The sequence below is a fragment of the Neopelma chrysocephalum genome, unplaced genomic scaffold, assembly GCF_003984885.1.
Source record: "Neopelma chrysocephalum unplaced genomic scaffold, ASM398488v2 Primary Assembly neopelma1_42, whole genome shotgun sequence".
In the NCBI taxonomy this organism is placed as follows: domain Eukaryota; kingdom Metazoa; phylum Chordata; class Aves; order Passeriformes; family Pipridae; genus Neopelma; species Neopelma chrysocephalum.
This window is the reverse complement of record NW_020897700.1, coordinates 8,181,190-8,196,625: the sequence shown is the minus strand read 5'-3', so window position 1 is coordinate 8,196,625 and position 15,436 is coordinate 8,181,190. Positions and strand designations below refer to the sequence as shown.

Here is a 15,436-nt window from a genome sequence, read left to right as displayed (position 1 = left end):
ATCGTAAATAACCATGGTCACAATCTATCAAACCATAAATTTGTGAAGAAAATATTTCTACTAGTTTTCAAAGTGCATTAGTCTTCCTTAAAAGCTTTAGCTGCCAGTTTCACTTCTCTTCCTTTTCTCCTTCCTCTACATTCCTAATGGTTCCTTATGAGAAGCCTGCTAACACACTCCAACTCTCCATTTTACATTTAGCTCACTGATTAGGTTGCAAATGGCATTTGGATGTGTTAGAGAAGACTGAAGTTGGCTACAAAGATGGCAGAGACAATGATGGACTGTAATAGGCAGAGTTACCAAACAATGGGGGGAAAGTGTATTTATGAATGAATAAGACAATTAAGAGGACACAAAGAAACTTACTTGGAAGTATAAATGAAGTTGCATTCCAGAAAAGAAAAAGGAAAAAAACCCACAAACATAGAGAGAGGAATAAAGACTATTAAAAAGGAAAGTGAGGAGTATCAATGCAGGAAAATTCCACTGGGGTAAGAGGCCGTACATGAAAGAAAACATACAGAAAACACTTGAAGGTAAATGGCTGTTTATTTCTGCTTGAATGCCAATGCATATGCTGTGGCAGATTGCAGGCAGCAGTCTCCATAAAGATGCTTGTGATCGGAGTTCAAAACTGTTGATGAATTAACCATTCCCCTGAAAGCAGCTCTGCCCTGAGTCTGTGACACTCAGTGTAACACTCACTGGAAGTGTAACCTAAAATGCAGCTCTAAGCTCTGAAAGCCTGGAAATTAGAAGACTTTGCAGATGGTCTCTAATTTCTACTTGAACTCACAGTCAATTGACACTACTCCTTTCACACCTTTGCAATACCTGGTCACAGGCAAACTATGCAGGCTAAAGCCTGTGACGAAACCATTATTCCCTTACATCCAATACTTGAACACTGGGAAACCTGTGTTTTTTCTGGTTTTCTATGTGCCAAGCTATTCAACGTCCTTTGCATCTTAATACCATTTATAAAATTCTGAAAGAAGCCACTGCAATGGCAGTTCACGTTAAATATTTTATTTCTTATGATTTACAAACGACATACAAAATTGACAGTTTTTCATACCAAAGTTAAATAAGATGAAGCAATTGAAAGTAATCAAAAAAATTATCATATTCAGAAGTATTTAAGCTGTGACTCTGATACTCAGATTCAAGGACGAAAACCTTAAAAGTATGAGTAATTTTAATTAGCACAATAATACAAATAAATACAGCAGTACTATACAAAACCTTACAGTTCCTATCCATGAAAAATAATCGCAATACAAATCTGTTTGCCTCAATGTTGCTTAAAGTTAAAAGTTCAAATATTGTCAAACAGCTAAATTTGATCTGCAGGTCACCAAGTGCAGCAGCTCTGCCAAACTATCACCCAGGACCAAGTAAAAAGTGTGTTACAATGCAGAGTACCCAAAAGCCTAAGCCCTCATGCAAGCAATAGCAAAGAATAATAAACTTTTCTTGTCATAGGGCTAAGACCCAGCATTACCAACTATTCTTTATTCACAATATAGAGATTTCTTGTATGTCTCCTGGGAAGAAGCTGGGAAAGCAAGCAAGGTTTCAGCAATATCCACAGACAGCGGCATCACAATTTATGCTCCTATTATATGGCTACATTCCTACAAAACAAGCTCACTGAAAGTTTGCCTTTATGTATAGAAATAAACCACACCACCTACTATTTGTGATTACCAAGTCCATTAGATTTTACTCTCCTTGTAAATGCATGTTGCTACTGGAGCTTATCTGACATTACTACAAATATTTGGTATGAACGTGACATTTAAAAACAGGTTAAGAAGCATAACAAGACTGCTTTCTACTGTTTTTTTGTTTCTAAATCCTGGTTAGTAGTCACTCTCAAAATCAAATATTGAAGATGTTTCCTGCAGTTCAAGTTTGCATCTTCCCATTGAGAAGAGCAAGCATCTGCAAAAGCAGGGCCATGAAGTATTTCCCTTACTTAATATTATTCTTTAGGTTGAGAAATAACTAGAACTTATTCTTGTTTACACTGAATCTGAAACTGCTGTTCACTTCAGTCTTTACCCTTGTTCAAGTAATATCAGATGCTTCTTTCCTACACAAATGTCCCAATACATCTTCGATACAAATTCCCAAATCCTTTTAATTCTGGAAGAGACACAGCCTTGCGTACAAAACATACTCCAGGTGTTGAATGTTTAAGAGTGGCAAAACATCATCTTCTGCAGCCTCAGTATTCTAGCTCACCATGCAGGAATACACAATCTGCTTTGCACCCCTTCACACTGCTGTGAAAGATTCTTTCAGTCACAAGAACACGACCCACAAATTTCAGAAGGCTTACATAAAGCCAGGATGAAAAGCAAGGACAATCCAGGAATGAAGCATATACTTATGAATTTAATGCAGTATTTAAAGTATTATTAAAATTTTAAAGATTTTATTTACATCTTGCACCTATAGTGCAGTAATTCTGTCCTTCCATGTTATGGATACCAATTCCACTTCTGAGAATAAAATAATAGTTAAATTTTGATTTAACTTGTCCATTTAGCTATCTCCCTCTCTTTCCTAAGTTCTTCCTCTCATGGAAAACACTGAATAAGGGAAAGTGTTCACTTAAAAACATTTTATAAGCAATTATATTAAATGCAATGCATTGTAATCACTGAACAATGCAGAAATACTTTTGCACATAGAATTTACAAAAGCACTAAAAATAGAAGTCTGAGGATCATATCAGAATGCGAGGCAAAGAACACACTTACAACCAAGCAGCACGGACATTAGTGGGTTTAGGTCTCTGTAATACCCCACTGGCTAAATCAGACATGGGCTTTTCGTTTCTCTGGCTCAGTGTACTTTGTACAGTGGATAATCTTGAAGTTCCTCCTGTTAACACACACACAAAGGGAGAATGCTTGTGCTCAGTACAACAGAAAACTTCATGCTATGTTACTACTGCAATGGTCATTACCACAGTTTACAGAAAAAAACCCCAAACAATTCACAGTAAATTGAATACAAACCCAAAATGTTATGAGTTGTTTGTAAATGATCAGGACAAAGAATTCAGGCGTGTGGTTCTTTAACCCAACATACATGGATCTATAGGGACACATTACCTACTTCCAAATCTTACACACACAATTTCTGAGAAAAACAAGGCTACTATCAGTACATCTACATTTTCTGAATGAGAATTTGAATCTTCATTGAGGTTTTTGTGAGTGTTTTGGTTGGTTTTTTTTTCCCCCTTCTATTCTTCTTTCAGTATTGGCAAAATTAGGAACACTCTACAACAGGGATTTTTTCTTCTCGGACAAGATAATTTATTAGAAATCTAGGAGGGCAACAAAACAATGCATATAGTCATCATATATTTGGTATGAGTAAAAGAAAAATCACTTTAATGATTTCTGTGTGATAAATGATCAATCTAAAGACAACAGAGAAAGGAACATATTTGCTATTCTTAACAGTAAGTGTTTCACAATTCTGAATTATAAGAAGATAAACACATGCATAGAAATGCAATAATCTGCAACTTCAAAGTACTTACTCGGAGGACTAAGCTGGGTGAAAGGAGATTTAGCCCTTCTTACAGAAGGTGAAGAAGTCAGATAACTCATCTGGCGGTGATAGTCCCTCAGTTGTTCAGAACGTCTCATACCAGCTGTTGGTTTCACTGCTTCCAGTCTTTTCAGGAAAGCCTTAATATTGAAGAAAAATACCATCAAGGAGAAAGAATGAACAAGATGCTACAAAACAAATACAAACTGATTTTTATTTGACCTGCAAAAAACCCCAAAGTTTTAGCAGTGTGTAACACGAACTTCTCCACTGGTGACCAGCACAAGCTATTCTGCTCATGTTCAATTCTTTTCTCAGTGTTATGAGATGACACAAACTGTAACTATCCCTTGCACATCATCAGTTCTACACTGAGTACATCTTTAGTACCTGAAAGTTCTCTGTACTTTATGGTAACTTGAAACAATACATCTATTTGGTGATAGTAAAGGTAGCGAGGAAGTGGCCTGCACTCTTCTAATCTGACCTTTGGTTAGTCCTCCCTTCTGAATTTCCAGAAGGATGAGAAGTTAGGGGTTGACCATTTTATATTGCCCTATATGATCCCCAGAGAGAATTACTGACCCCAATTCTGTGAAACAAATTTCAAAAGGAAAGCACAAACATCCATCCACAGGACACACTTTGTTTTATCCATAATGTAATTTTAAGAGACTCTAGTTGAAATTATTGATACAGACATCATTTCCTCTTGTTGAAATTAGCCCTGGCAATCATGCAATAAGTGATAAATTGGAATAGCTACTTACATAGTATCTGTAAGATACAGTTTCCTATTCTATAATTACTTTTACTTGAAACAGGATTTATTGGTTTAAGAAATTTTGATAATCTAAAAAAAGAATCTGATAAGAGGACAAATTGGGAAGTACCCAGCTACATGCAATATCCAATTAACAACTTCAAAATTTTAATATATTTCATCTTCAGTGTTTGCCTCACATAGATCTACACATTTCCTCTACTAACTAATTTCAGTTCATTTCATGGCCTACAAACATTTGGCAATGACACAACCATTGCTGTTCAGGGTTCGACATGCATCCTATGAACAACAAACAATGCAAACTGTGCTTTCAGAAGTCTCCGAAGCACTAAAAATAACTCTGCTAATAGGATGTATTGTCTAGATGCATACTTATATGGTAGAAGTCAAGAAGCTGTCTGTATCACCATTAAACTGCAGCCCCAATCACGTACTGATTTTTTTTAAATAAGAATACAAAAAATTACAATAAGTGACTTAGGAAATAGTATAGGATTCACAAGATGTCAGTTGTCATTGTCTAACTGTAACAGGAATCCACAAATTCCTGGTAGTTTATGCATGGGCACTAGAAACCTGCACAGAGCACACAAGAGAGAAAGGACAAGTGATTTTGGCTCAGACATAACATGTCACAAGTGCCTGCAACAAGTGCCAGCCAGTTCACAGTCAAGTGGAAATACCTAAGTAAGCAAAAGTCAAAAGAAGGACTTCGGCTAGAAATAGCTCTTCACTAAAGTCAATTACAGAACATGAAATGGTAGACTTGTCTCTAAATGTTACATCCAATATTTTACTAACAACTTCATCTGCAACTCCTAGTACAGTTATATACATTTAGAGTTGCAGAGATCACCCATTTACCTTCAGTATTAAAAATGGAAGCTCTCAATACATTCAATTCCATCACAAATGGATCAGGGAAACTGTAGAAGTGACTTTCCAATGAGTCAAGCATGTTTCAAATCTGCACTCAACTGTAACAGCGTCATAAAACTTGCATACCTTAACAGTGCACTAATTTCAAGCTTGATTCTGAACATACAATATTTACATATATTTATTCTTTATAAATAAATACAATTGTCTGGTTTTGCTTTTATGCCTGTATTTTGACATGTATTAAGTTCCCATTACTAAAGCAAAAAAAAAAAAGACCTCTCAGTACTAAAATATTACTTTTTGAACAGGTTATCACTGGACTTGATTGAGCCCTGAGCTATGGAAAGAGCAGATATAGATTCCGTGGTGCAGAAGGGTCTGAAGGAAAGCTTTTCCAGAGAATGGGAGAACAGCTCCTGAGGTTTCCTTGCCCTCTGCGGCAGATTGTACCGAGGGCATGTTAATTTACGCACTATTTGCAGACGTGAATTTTGCTGTTTGGAGAACAGCCTGCTGCATACAGAAATGAACCCATCAACACACTGAAATGGCAGCCCTGACCTACTAAATCTGTAACCCAGAACTAATCCAATTGTTATGTTTTTATTACCAACCCTACAATCTTGAGGTTCTTAAGTGAGGAACTACTTTGTGCAAAGTACAAGTACCTTGAACAGATGTTCTTTATCAGTTACACATATAAATGTACTAATTATTTCATTATGTTCTCCTTTTGAGAAATGGACTGAAGACAGGAGCCTTAATCATGCATCACTAAAGTAAACAGAAATTTCATCACTGATCTCAATTATCAAAGAATCACATCACAGAAAATAATCCAGGTGTTTAGAACCAAATATATGTTCCCAATCAAATTTTAAGGAATAAAAATAATGAATAACAGACACTAATGGCAGGAATGTTATTAATTGCTCTAAATCACATTGTAGTTCCTCATAGCTCTTGATTCAAGCTCAATACATATATAGTATCATACCACTGATGACCTCCCAAGCTTGGCAAAAGACTTCCCAGGCTTATATTTTCCCCATCTTCTTTTACTTTATTACTGAGTTTAAAGTAAAAGTAGAATATTAAAAAATAATAAAAAAATCACAGTGGGTGTTCCTGCACGATTACCTTCTAGGAATGGAACAATCCTTTATAAATCTAGGCATCTGGACATAGATAAGTATCTATAAAGACACTAAAATACATATTGTCAATGACAGAAGGAAAAGTCAGATTGCCAAAAAGCAGAGAACATAGAAACCCAACAAAATTTAAAAACTGCTTCTATACACTAGGCCAAACTAAAATCTGGTAATTCAATTTTGGACACATCAGGAGAAGACTGAAGGTAATTCTAATGCTGTCAGAAAAAGGAAAAAATTTGGACAACGCTCAGGCACATAGTATGACTCTTAGGGATGTCCTGTGCAGGAGTTGGACTCTATGGTGGGTCCCTTCCAACTCAGCATATTTTATGATTCCATGAAATATAAAATAATCAGTACAGACTTTCCTGCATCTGTGTTGAAAAAGGAAGGAAAAAAAAAATCACTGAAAATGTAGCACTCTTAAACTGAGTTCATAGAGAAGGTAAAAAATGTTACTGTTTCTTGGTTACTTAGCTTTTTAAAAGCATGAAGGTTTCAGTTTCACCTCCTCTGAATCCTAACCAGCTGACTAGTGTTCCTTGACAGCTGTTCAAATTTATTTATATTATGCCTGCTCTAATGTCACTGATGTTAGTGACCACACTGTCCCTTTGCAGAGTCCAGGTGGGGGAGGGGGAAACAGATAACTGCATTCAAGGACAGTTTTCTGTCATTATCAATACAAGTACTTGTAATTTTCTTTAATTGCCAATTGCACTAACTAGCTCTAACCTGACAAACTCTGAATGTCAAAAAACTCTTAGAGTTCTTCAATCTACAGAAAAGTCTTTTTAAATGAGCAGCTATTATGTGTGGCTGGCATCACCACAAGGAAAATAGGCTAAGAGTACAGACCCCCCCCATAAATTCAAGCAGTTTGCAAAATATTCAAAGCTTTTCCTGAACATGCCACTAAGTCAGTCTTTATTATAATTACCATAGCAGTATTCAGGAATCTTAAGTCTGGGTCGGGAACCTAAAGACCATAAGAAATTTGACCACAAAGAGCCTACAGCCTAAATACTATCATCACAGAACTACACTGTATTTGTACTGTATTGTAGTATATTTTAGCCAGGCACATCTGTGTGCCAATCCCACATCCTGACAGCTTCCCCCAATTAGAGGGCTGTGGAAACTTCTTTTTGCATTGCACTCTGTAATCTCAGGAAATACCAATGTTTTGTCTTTAGTCTCGGCATACAATGCCTTTGAATTTAGTAAGTGAAAATATCATATACAACCCTGTGTGCTTGTGTTTCTGAGGAGCCACCAACCCAAGTACTTCTGAGTTCCTAAGACCTAAGAAGAGTACTTCTGAGTTCCTAAGACCTCAACTGCATTCTCTACAGCTTTCTTCTCCAGACTGAGACCAGTAAGGCCAACAACCTTGGTGTTCTTTCTACAACCATGTAAGGCCTGCTGATGCTTTCTGACTCCAGGGATGGTTCCTGGACACAGGACAAAGGGAAGGCAGAGAAAAAGCAGTGTGGAATACTTTTAGGGAGGGAAGTACATGGTGCTCAGGTGCAACCCTGATGGACCAGTGCCCTCCCCTTCCTATTTCTTTCCATGCCTAGAAGTTTGCCCTGTTTGCAGCACAACACAGATGGCAGGACAGGTGCTGTGCAGCACAGGATCAAAGGTATATTTTGTGTACGTGGTAGCAGCCAGGTAGGGGGATGGCCAGAAGCACTATCCCTCCTTTGCCCTTTATTCCTCACCCATTACCATGCATATCTACACCATTAAATGGAGACAAATGAATACACATTTATTTACCTTCACAGCAATGCAACAAATGTATTTCTAAAGGAGGTTCAGGATTTCCAGCAGGACTAAGCCAGCTCAGACTGCTAAAGAAGGGAAATAGCCTCCCTGAAGGATCTTCGTGCCGGTAGGGGCCACTGACTACAGCAAGTACTGGGGAGAAGCATTAATGAATCTGCAGCAGAGAGGACTTGGGGAACCAAGTAGGTGAAAAGAGAAAGACTGCCCTTGCAGAGGAACACAATAAGTGATTTAATTTGTGCAGAAGAGTGACTATACTGGAACTGAGAGCAGGGTTGGATCTGTTGGGGCTTAGGGTTCATTTTGTGGGAATATGAGGTGGGGGAAAGAAGAACATGGAATGTTATGTACAGTGAGCCATAAAAGCATGGGGCAGGAAGAATGCACAGGGATGCATAGAAAGACCAAATATATACAAAAAAAGAACACCCTTATCTCCCTTAAGTTAAGGTTTGAGAACTGCTGTGCCAGAGCTGCTGAGATCTTCCAGTGAAATTCCAGTGTGAACTGAAAAGGTCACTTGTCCCCTAGGAACCTGCCTGAACACAGCAGCTTAGCTCACCAAGGTCATCTAACACCTAAATCCTAGTTGGAATTTATAAAAATGATGAAAAAAAAAACAAGAGAAAACAAACACAGAGATATTAATTACTTATAAGTTCTAATGAAGTGACTGAAGAATGGTGTGATGGCTGCAAATCTGTATTTCAAGGATCCCAAACACTTACCTGTATATGCCAGTATAGATTTTTGCATTACACAACAAACCATTAAATATTTCAATGGCATATAGTGTCCAGTCCATGAAGTTGAGTATCTTATTTATACTGGCAAAAATAATGATTAATATGTCAATACAGATAGACACACTACATGCAGACATGGGAAAAAGTAACACATCAGTCACACTTAAGTCCCTTTCCACTGAAGAAGAGATGGAGTTGAGAATATCTTCAAACATAGCAGTAGAATGTTTTCTGAATCAGCAGCATCCTCTATTGGCAAGCACGGCACTCTGGTCTTGCTAGCTCAGATAAGCCACCAAAAGCAGGTTCCATTTATGAAAGTACACGGTCAAAAGCAGCAAGTACAAAATTATGGCATTAATTTTAGCAGCAATCTATTTTGCTAACTGTGCTTTTTCCATAAATCAGTACTTTAAAACTACTGTTCTTCAGAGTAATGCATCTTTTTATTCCACCTTAGCTCTTTCTAATAGAGTCTATGGGAACATATATTCCCTGTACCTCCTGGCACCCTTTCACAAAACTAGAGAGCACTAAACCATTCAGATTCCCCTCTAATTTCTTAAAATTTGACTTACACTCCCTGCATCACCTCTGATGCCAAATGCCTGCACCAGAAATCAAGCTTTCTGGTAACAGTAAGTATAGACATTACTCCAAGAATGGAGTGGAAATAATGAAAGTTTTCCCTAGACAAGTTGTTAACCTCAGGGCAAGAAATTATGAAAGCTGTACATCAACAGGGGGAAAAAAAAGATCTCTGCATCAAAACTCTTTAACTCCCTGCAGAGACTATTGTTGTACATTTCTGTTCTTGAATTATTTACAAAACTCTTTATCCTTCTCCAACCAACATTTCACTAAGGTGTATCAAGCGGCATATCCAGTATGAAGTACCCTCAGGCCTTGTATAAAAGAACTCCTGAGAAGTAACAGAAGATTAATAAGGAAGTTCCATGGAATTCCACCTCTTCAAATCTACAAAGGTGAAGAAAGCTGCTGACCAGAAGAAAACAACTTCATAAAGCACATACTTTTGTCTATATAGAGCAAAAAAAAGTCATTAATGGGCAGGGTAGAGATGCTCTTTTATTTAGAGTCTCAGAGAAAAGCATGTCATACTTGTAATCCCAAAAAGTAGTGCTAGAAAAATTAATATGTTACAACTGTGATGCTCTCGGTGCACTACACTTCAAGAAGAATAAAAAAGTAAAAAACATTGCTGAGAAACAATAGCAGTGTTAAACAAAACGCAAGAGCTGTACTGATGAATCACTGTTCCAAAGAGAGGAGCAAAATATATCATCCTGAGTTTGGGGAAAAGAATAAACCAAATTTTATAGTCTAAACTAGCACGATACCCTAATATAAATTCTAGGAATTATTCTCGTATCAAACATGTCTGCCCATGTTGATGACTACAACAACTAAAGTACAAATGTACAAGTAAATGAAGAATATTATTTCTTGGACTACACGCAACCACCATAAATATCTACAGTGTACTAAAATAGCAATGTGTGAAATGACTATATGTGTTTAGGTTTGCTGCATTTTTGATCCAAAGGGTGAAAAGGCAAGATAGTCTTGAACAAATACTGCAATATATCGTAAGAGAAAAGGTTTGTGTCTTTGTGTAAACAAAAGTGTATTGTAAAACATCCTGTACATTAATTTACTGGAATAATTTGTTGTTATGCAGTACAGCATATTACTGTTACATCTTAAGTGACTGTGACACAGCACTTCCTCCCCACAGCCTAAGAATACACTCCCATTATCAAGGTTCTTGTGTTACAGCAAGTCCTGTTTTCAACATTTTAAATAAACTCCTCCACCACCCCCAACACATGAAGAAAGCCCTCCTACCAGCCTAAACACACCAATCAAAATACACATTTCTAGCCCAGCCACTGAGAAGTATCACACAACTATAACAAATTCTTGTGCTAAATTCTTTTAGACTGTGAAATATAATAATGTGAAGTATAATGTCAACTGCAGTGCAGTGGAGCTAGGGAGAAAGTTTCCTACTTCAAAGTCTTAACAATCCAGATGTCTGAAAACTGGAAGAATTAAAACGTAACAGATTCTCCTGAATAGGGCAATCAGACTTTCTCCATGTTGAATCTGTATCTCAGTCTATATGTATATAAAAGGAAATGCAACCTACACTTACACAGAAGGGAAAAAAGTAATAAATTATTTCCAGTATACATTTTACAGTTATTTTAATTATATTTTATCTTTTTCAAGCACACTAATAAGTAGGAGATATGAAAATGTCATTACATGTATGTATTACAATTCAATCAAAAAGTATCTTATTCAAAACAGTGTTACTTTTGTTATTTGAGTACTCTGCCTTACAAATGAGTCTGAATTTTTGTTTTCCACTAAAGTAAGCTATTGTGATTGCCATCACAAAACCTGTGACAAGCAGAGCACTACAAATATTCAGAGACAAATACCTATGAGTCAAAAACCAAAACCGACACTGACTTTGTATCCTCTGCATTTAAAATATAATGGGTTTGATGCCATCATATTGATTGTTTTATCTTCAGCAAGCCTGTTCTTGAGAGACTAGTAATCATGATGCATGAAGCAGGATGAACAGTCAGACTGCTATCCAATGTTTTGAGTGTTTTAACAATAACAGTTATTCCTCTTAAATTACATTATATCAAAGCAGAGCAAACTCATATAAACTAAAATCTATTTTCATCTGAAAAAAGCATCATAGCCTCTACCTTCCCCCCAAAAAATCCCACTTGCCCATATGAACAATTATGCAAACAGAATAGTAATGGAAATTCATTGAAGACTGACTGCAGCAAAGGTCCAAGTACTGTCTCATCAATTTTCTAAATATTTAGCAATAGCTCATCTGACAAGAGATGGTCCTTCCCAATTTACTGATCCACATCCATACTCAAAACTTACCAGGTTTTCTCTTTCAATTCTTTGCTGCTCTTTCTGCCTGTTGAGGGCACTGTGGTACAATCTAGGAGATGGTACAGATGTTTTCTTCAACGTGGTACTTCTTCTTGGCTTTGCAGACTGTCTGGACAGTTCTTTCAGCAACCTTTGGTTTTCCCGATCGATCTGTCTTACTTCTTCATTTGTGAAAGAATAATTTTTCCTTATTCCTTTAGATGGTTGATCGATGGTTAGTTTTTGTTCTTTTTTCTCCAGCTGTAAGAAAGCTTTAAAATAGCAAACAGTGAAAAATACGTAGATTAGAAAACACAGCTTCAGTATTGAAATAAATTACAGAACCAAGAATTAAACCATAAATTAATATTTAGATGTTTTCACATAGAAAAAGATTTAAACTTGGTTCCAAAGTTAATCTAAAGTATCTGTCTCAGATGAGAGGCAGAATAGAAATGATGTTTCAGACACAAAACTGACACTGGGGAAGCAGCTATCAGAGGCACAAAGTGCACTCCCTGAAGTGATTTTGTTGATCCTTTGCTCCTGAAGCAATCCTACATCATGCTGGTGCAGGAAATGCAAAGGGAATTATAAAAATTAAATGTAATGGGTGGAAATGAGTGAGCACATAGAAGAAAAATTATTGGGTCCTGGCAATTTAAAACAGTAAACAAATAACAATTAAACCATGCTATAAGGTTTCAAGCTAAAGAATGCACACTTAAAAATACACAGCAAGTCAGACTTGCACAACTGCAAGATAAGGTAACTGGAAAACTTCACTCTTAGCCAGAGACAGCTATATTTACTATAGTTTCACTGGAGCTTTGCTGTTGACCTACTTCTAAGCCTTTGCTTTCTAAAGCTCTGCAGTACATCTTCTAGCAACTGCTTTAAGAGCTATGCTGTCATATATTACCCTATCAAACCACTGCATTATCTACGGTACAAGAATGGCAGTACCACATGAGGTTAAACAGATTTTTGGAGCTGAGACACAGAAAACGAAGCCTTATTCAAGCCATTCATTCCCCACATTCCTCCAATATCACAGTGCCTTCAGAAGACACCCCTCACTCTTACCCCTAAAAGCTCCACACAAGCAAAACAAGCATCCAAAGCAGAAACAAAAAAAAAACCAACCAGGCATGCAGTAATATTTCCTCAGCAAACACTTCCACATTAGCAACCTGTTGGCAAGGGATGTCTGAGTCAGCCTATAACCTCTTAAAAACTTCAAAGAATCATGAGTGTTTTCTTACTTTAAAACAAAATTAAATCTTTCTTGCAGTTTATTTCAGAACTGATGCAAGTAAATAGTGCTACTGTCTTTGAGAAATTTAGGAACAGTATCCAAAAAGCAAAATCCAAACACTTCATGAACTTCAACGTTCCTCTGGAAATTATTAAGCTTGCTCCATCAGTATGCTAGTGAATATAGGCAAGAACTGCCCCTAGGCAGCTCTAACTGTGAGGTTTCCCCACATTAGCAAATACTGCTTTCATTTGTCAAGAGAAGATGCAAATCACCTCAAAACCAAGACACAATGCAAACTAGCACAGACCGAGTGTGCCAACCAACAGGTTAATAAAGTATAAATGTCTTGAAAAACATCTTTACAGTTTAGTAAGTTATTCCCAAGGGAAAACTAGTATACCCATTGACACCATTGCAGGAAACAGACCTGGAATAAGACTCATCTGGATAAGTCTACAAGGTACAAAGAGAAATGCAAAGAAAATAGCTAGAACCACACAACTCATAAAGCTGCAGCATACCTCTCAGTAAAAAATAATTAAATATTTTTTAATGGGAACATGCAAAACCAGCACTGCAGAACACAAGTGGGAGAAAGTAATTTGACCAACCATATGAAGAAGATAAAATATTACATAATGGATAATTGTATTATTATGGAGCTATGAAAGGTAATTTTACCTTTTGCTTTAAATCCATAGCATCTCATGGGTTAAAGACTGCACATTATATGCAAGAGCGGAAATCAGGTTGTGGCACAGAACAGCTGCTGAACTCGAGCCTTGACCTAGCTTTGTGGCACTGATGCTATTGGTGATGAAGTCACTTAAAGAGACACTTAATCTTCTGAATAACTGTCAGTGAAAATTTACAGCAACTCTCTTGTTTCTGTGAAAGGTGTGAACTAGTCAAATTCAATTTAAAGCAATGGTATTCTGGATGAAGACATTTTCAATTAGAAATACAGGTTTCATGTCTTCAGTGGTATGTGACTTCTAATTCTCTGTAAGACACAAGCTGGCTATACTTTGGCAAAGACTCTATATGCCTATGATGCAGCTGTGAACTATAACCAGTTAAGAGATTAAAAATGCTTCAAGGTAATTACTTATTTTCTGACTTGCTCAGTTTCTGGTAAACCCCTGTCAGGTGTGATGAAAAAAATAAAACCAGAGCAGGAACATGGAACAAACACCTCTCCCCTTCCCCCCGTTACTGCTGGTCAGTAAATGCTTTTAGAAATGATGATTTAAGGTACCCTGCAGCGATTGCTACATACAGGGCTCAACAAGCACTGCATTACTTTGTCCCTCAGATCCCCAGGGGGTAGTGGTCTCCAACTTCTGTAGCATTAAACACCACAGTATTTTACCAGAAAGAAGCTCTCAGGCAATTAGTGTGACTACATATCTACGTACATATCCATGCACTGCTCTACTGGGTACTTCTTCTTATATATATGTGAATAAAGCATGACAAAATTTTACTAATTTACTCTCACCTGCTAGTCACATTGACCTCCGTTAGTCACATCCCCCCAAATACATACACTTTTCTTTTTTCATTCTTCTTCTTTTCCTTAGCCTCTCATAAGTCTTTTCAATATATTACACTTCTTCAGCGCCTCATCCACACCTTTTATCACCTCACCACAAAGACAGCCTTTCCCACTTGTGTCAGGCAGAAAGAAACTCCAGCTCACTTTCTTCAGTATGTTGTTCATTCTTAGACTCATAAATATTTATTATTTATTTTTAGTGTAGACACTGACTTTATTATAGCCAACAGCTTTCTGACAACTCTTGAAGTTAAGAGCTTGCTAACAGTCATAACTGAATTTATCACAACTCAAAAGCAATATATTAATACAGTGAAAGAATTAAGATAACTGCAAAGGTTTTGCTGTGAAGTTATTCAGTGAGGCCTGATCAGAGGACTGACAAAAGCAAGTAATCAATTGATAACGCTGTTGAATTATAGGAGACTCATTAATTTTGCACCAGAAGTTCAGACCCAATACAACACATGCAGCAGCAAGTTTTTTCAGGGGGATGGATTAAAAAGATCAATCTAAAACTTCTTAGTTTCTCACTAATTTCTTCAGTACCTCAAACGATGTTATTATCAGCCTTCCCTATGACCCAAGAACAACACTCGAAATTTCACAACTAGCTCTCTGCAGAACAAGTGCTGCAATACACCAAGGCATTGGATCAGGTAACACAGTAAAACTAGTTGGTATGTTGGTCTTCAAGTTGGTAAATTAATAAATTAAAGTTGTGTTTTACTTAGT

The 15,436-nt window shown here is 36.9% G+C and overlaps 1 protein-coding gene across 3 annotated transcripts in view; it reads right to left on the bottom strand.

The window, feature by feature from the left end:
- Window positions 1–1,016: 1,016 nt before the first annotated feature.
- Window positions 1,017–15,436, bottom strand: part of CFAP97 (cilia and flagella associated protein 97) — a 30,253-nt gene continuing 15,833 nt past the window's right edge. For all 3 annotated transcript variants that reach the window (XM_027676609.1, XM_027676608.1, XM_027676607.1), the window contains exons 4-6: window positions 11,892–12,154; window positions 3,569–3,719; window positions 1,017–2,898 (exon numbers count right to left, since the gene is read on the bottom strand). In XM_027676609.1, the coding sequence (XP_027532410.1) occupies window positions 2,771–2,898; window positions 3,569–3,719; window positions 11,892–12,154 (542 nt within the window). In that variant the 3' untranslated portion in view covers window positions 1,017–2,770. The remainder of the gene's footprint in view (window positions 2,899–3,568; window positions 3,720–11,891; window positions 12,155–15,436) is intronic.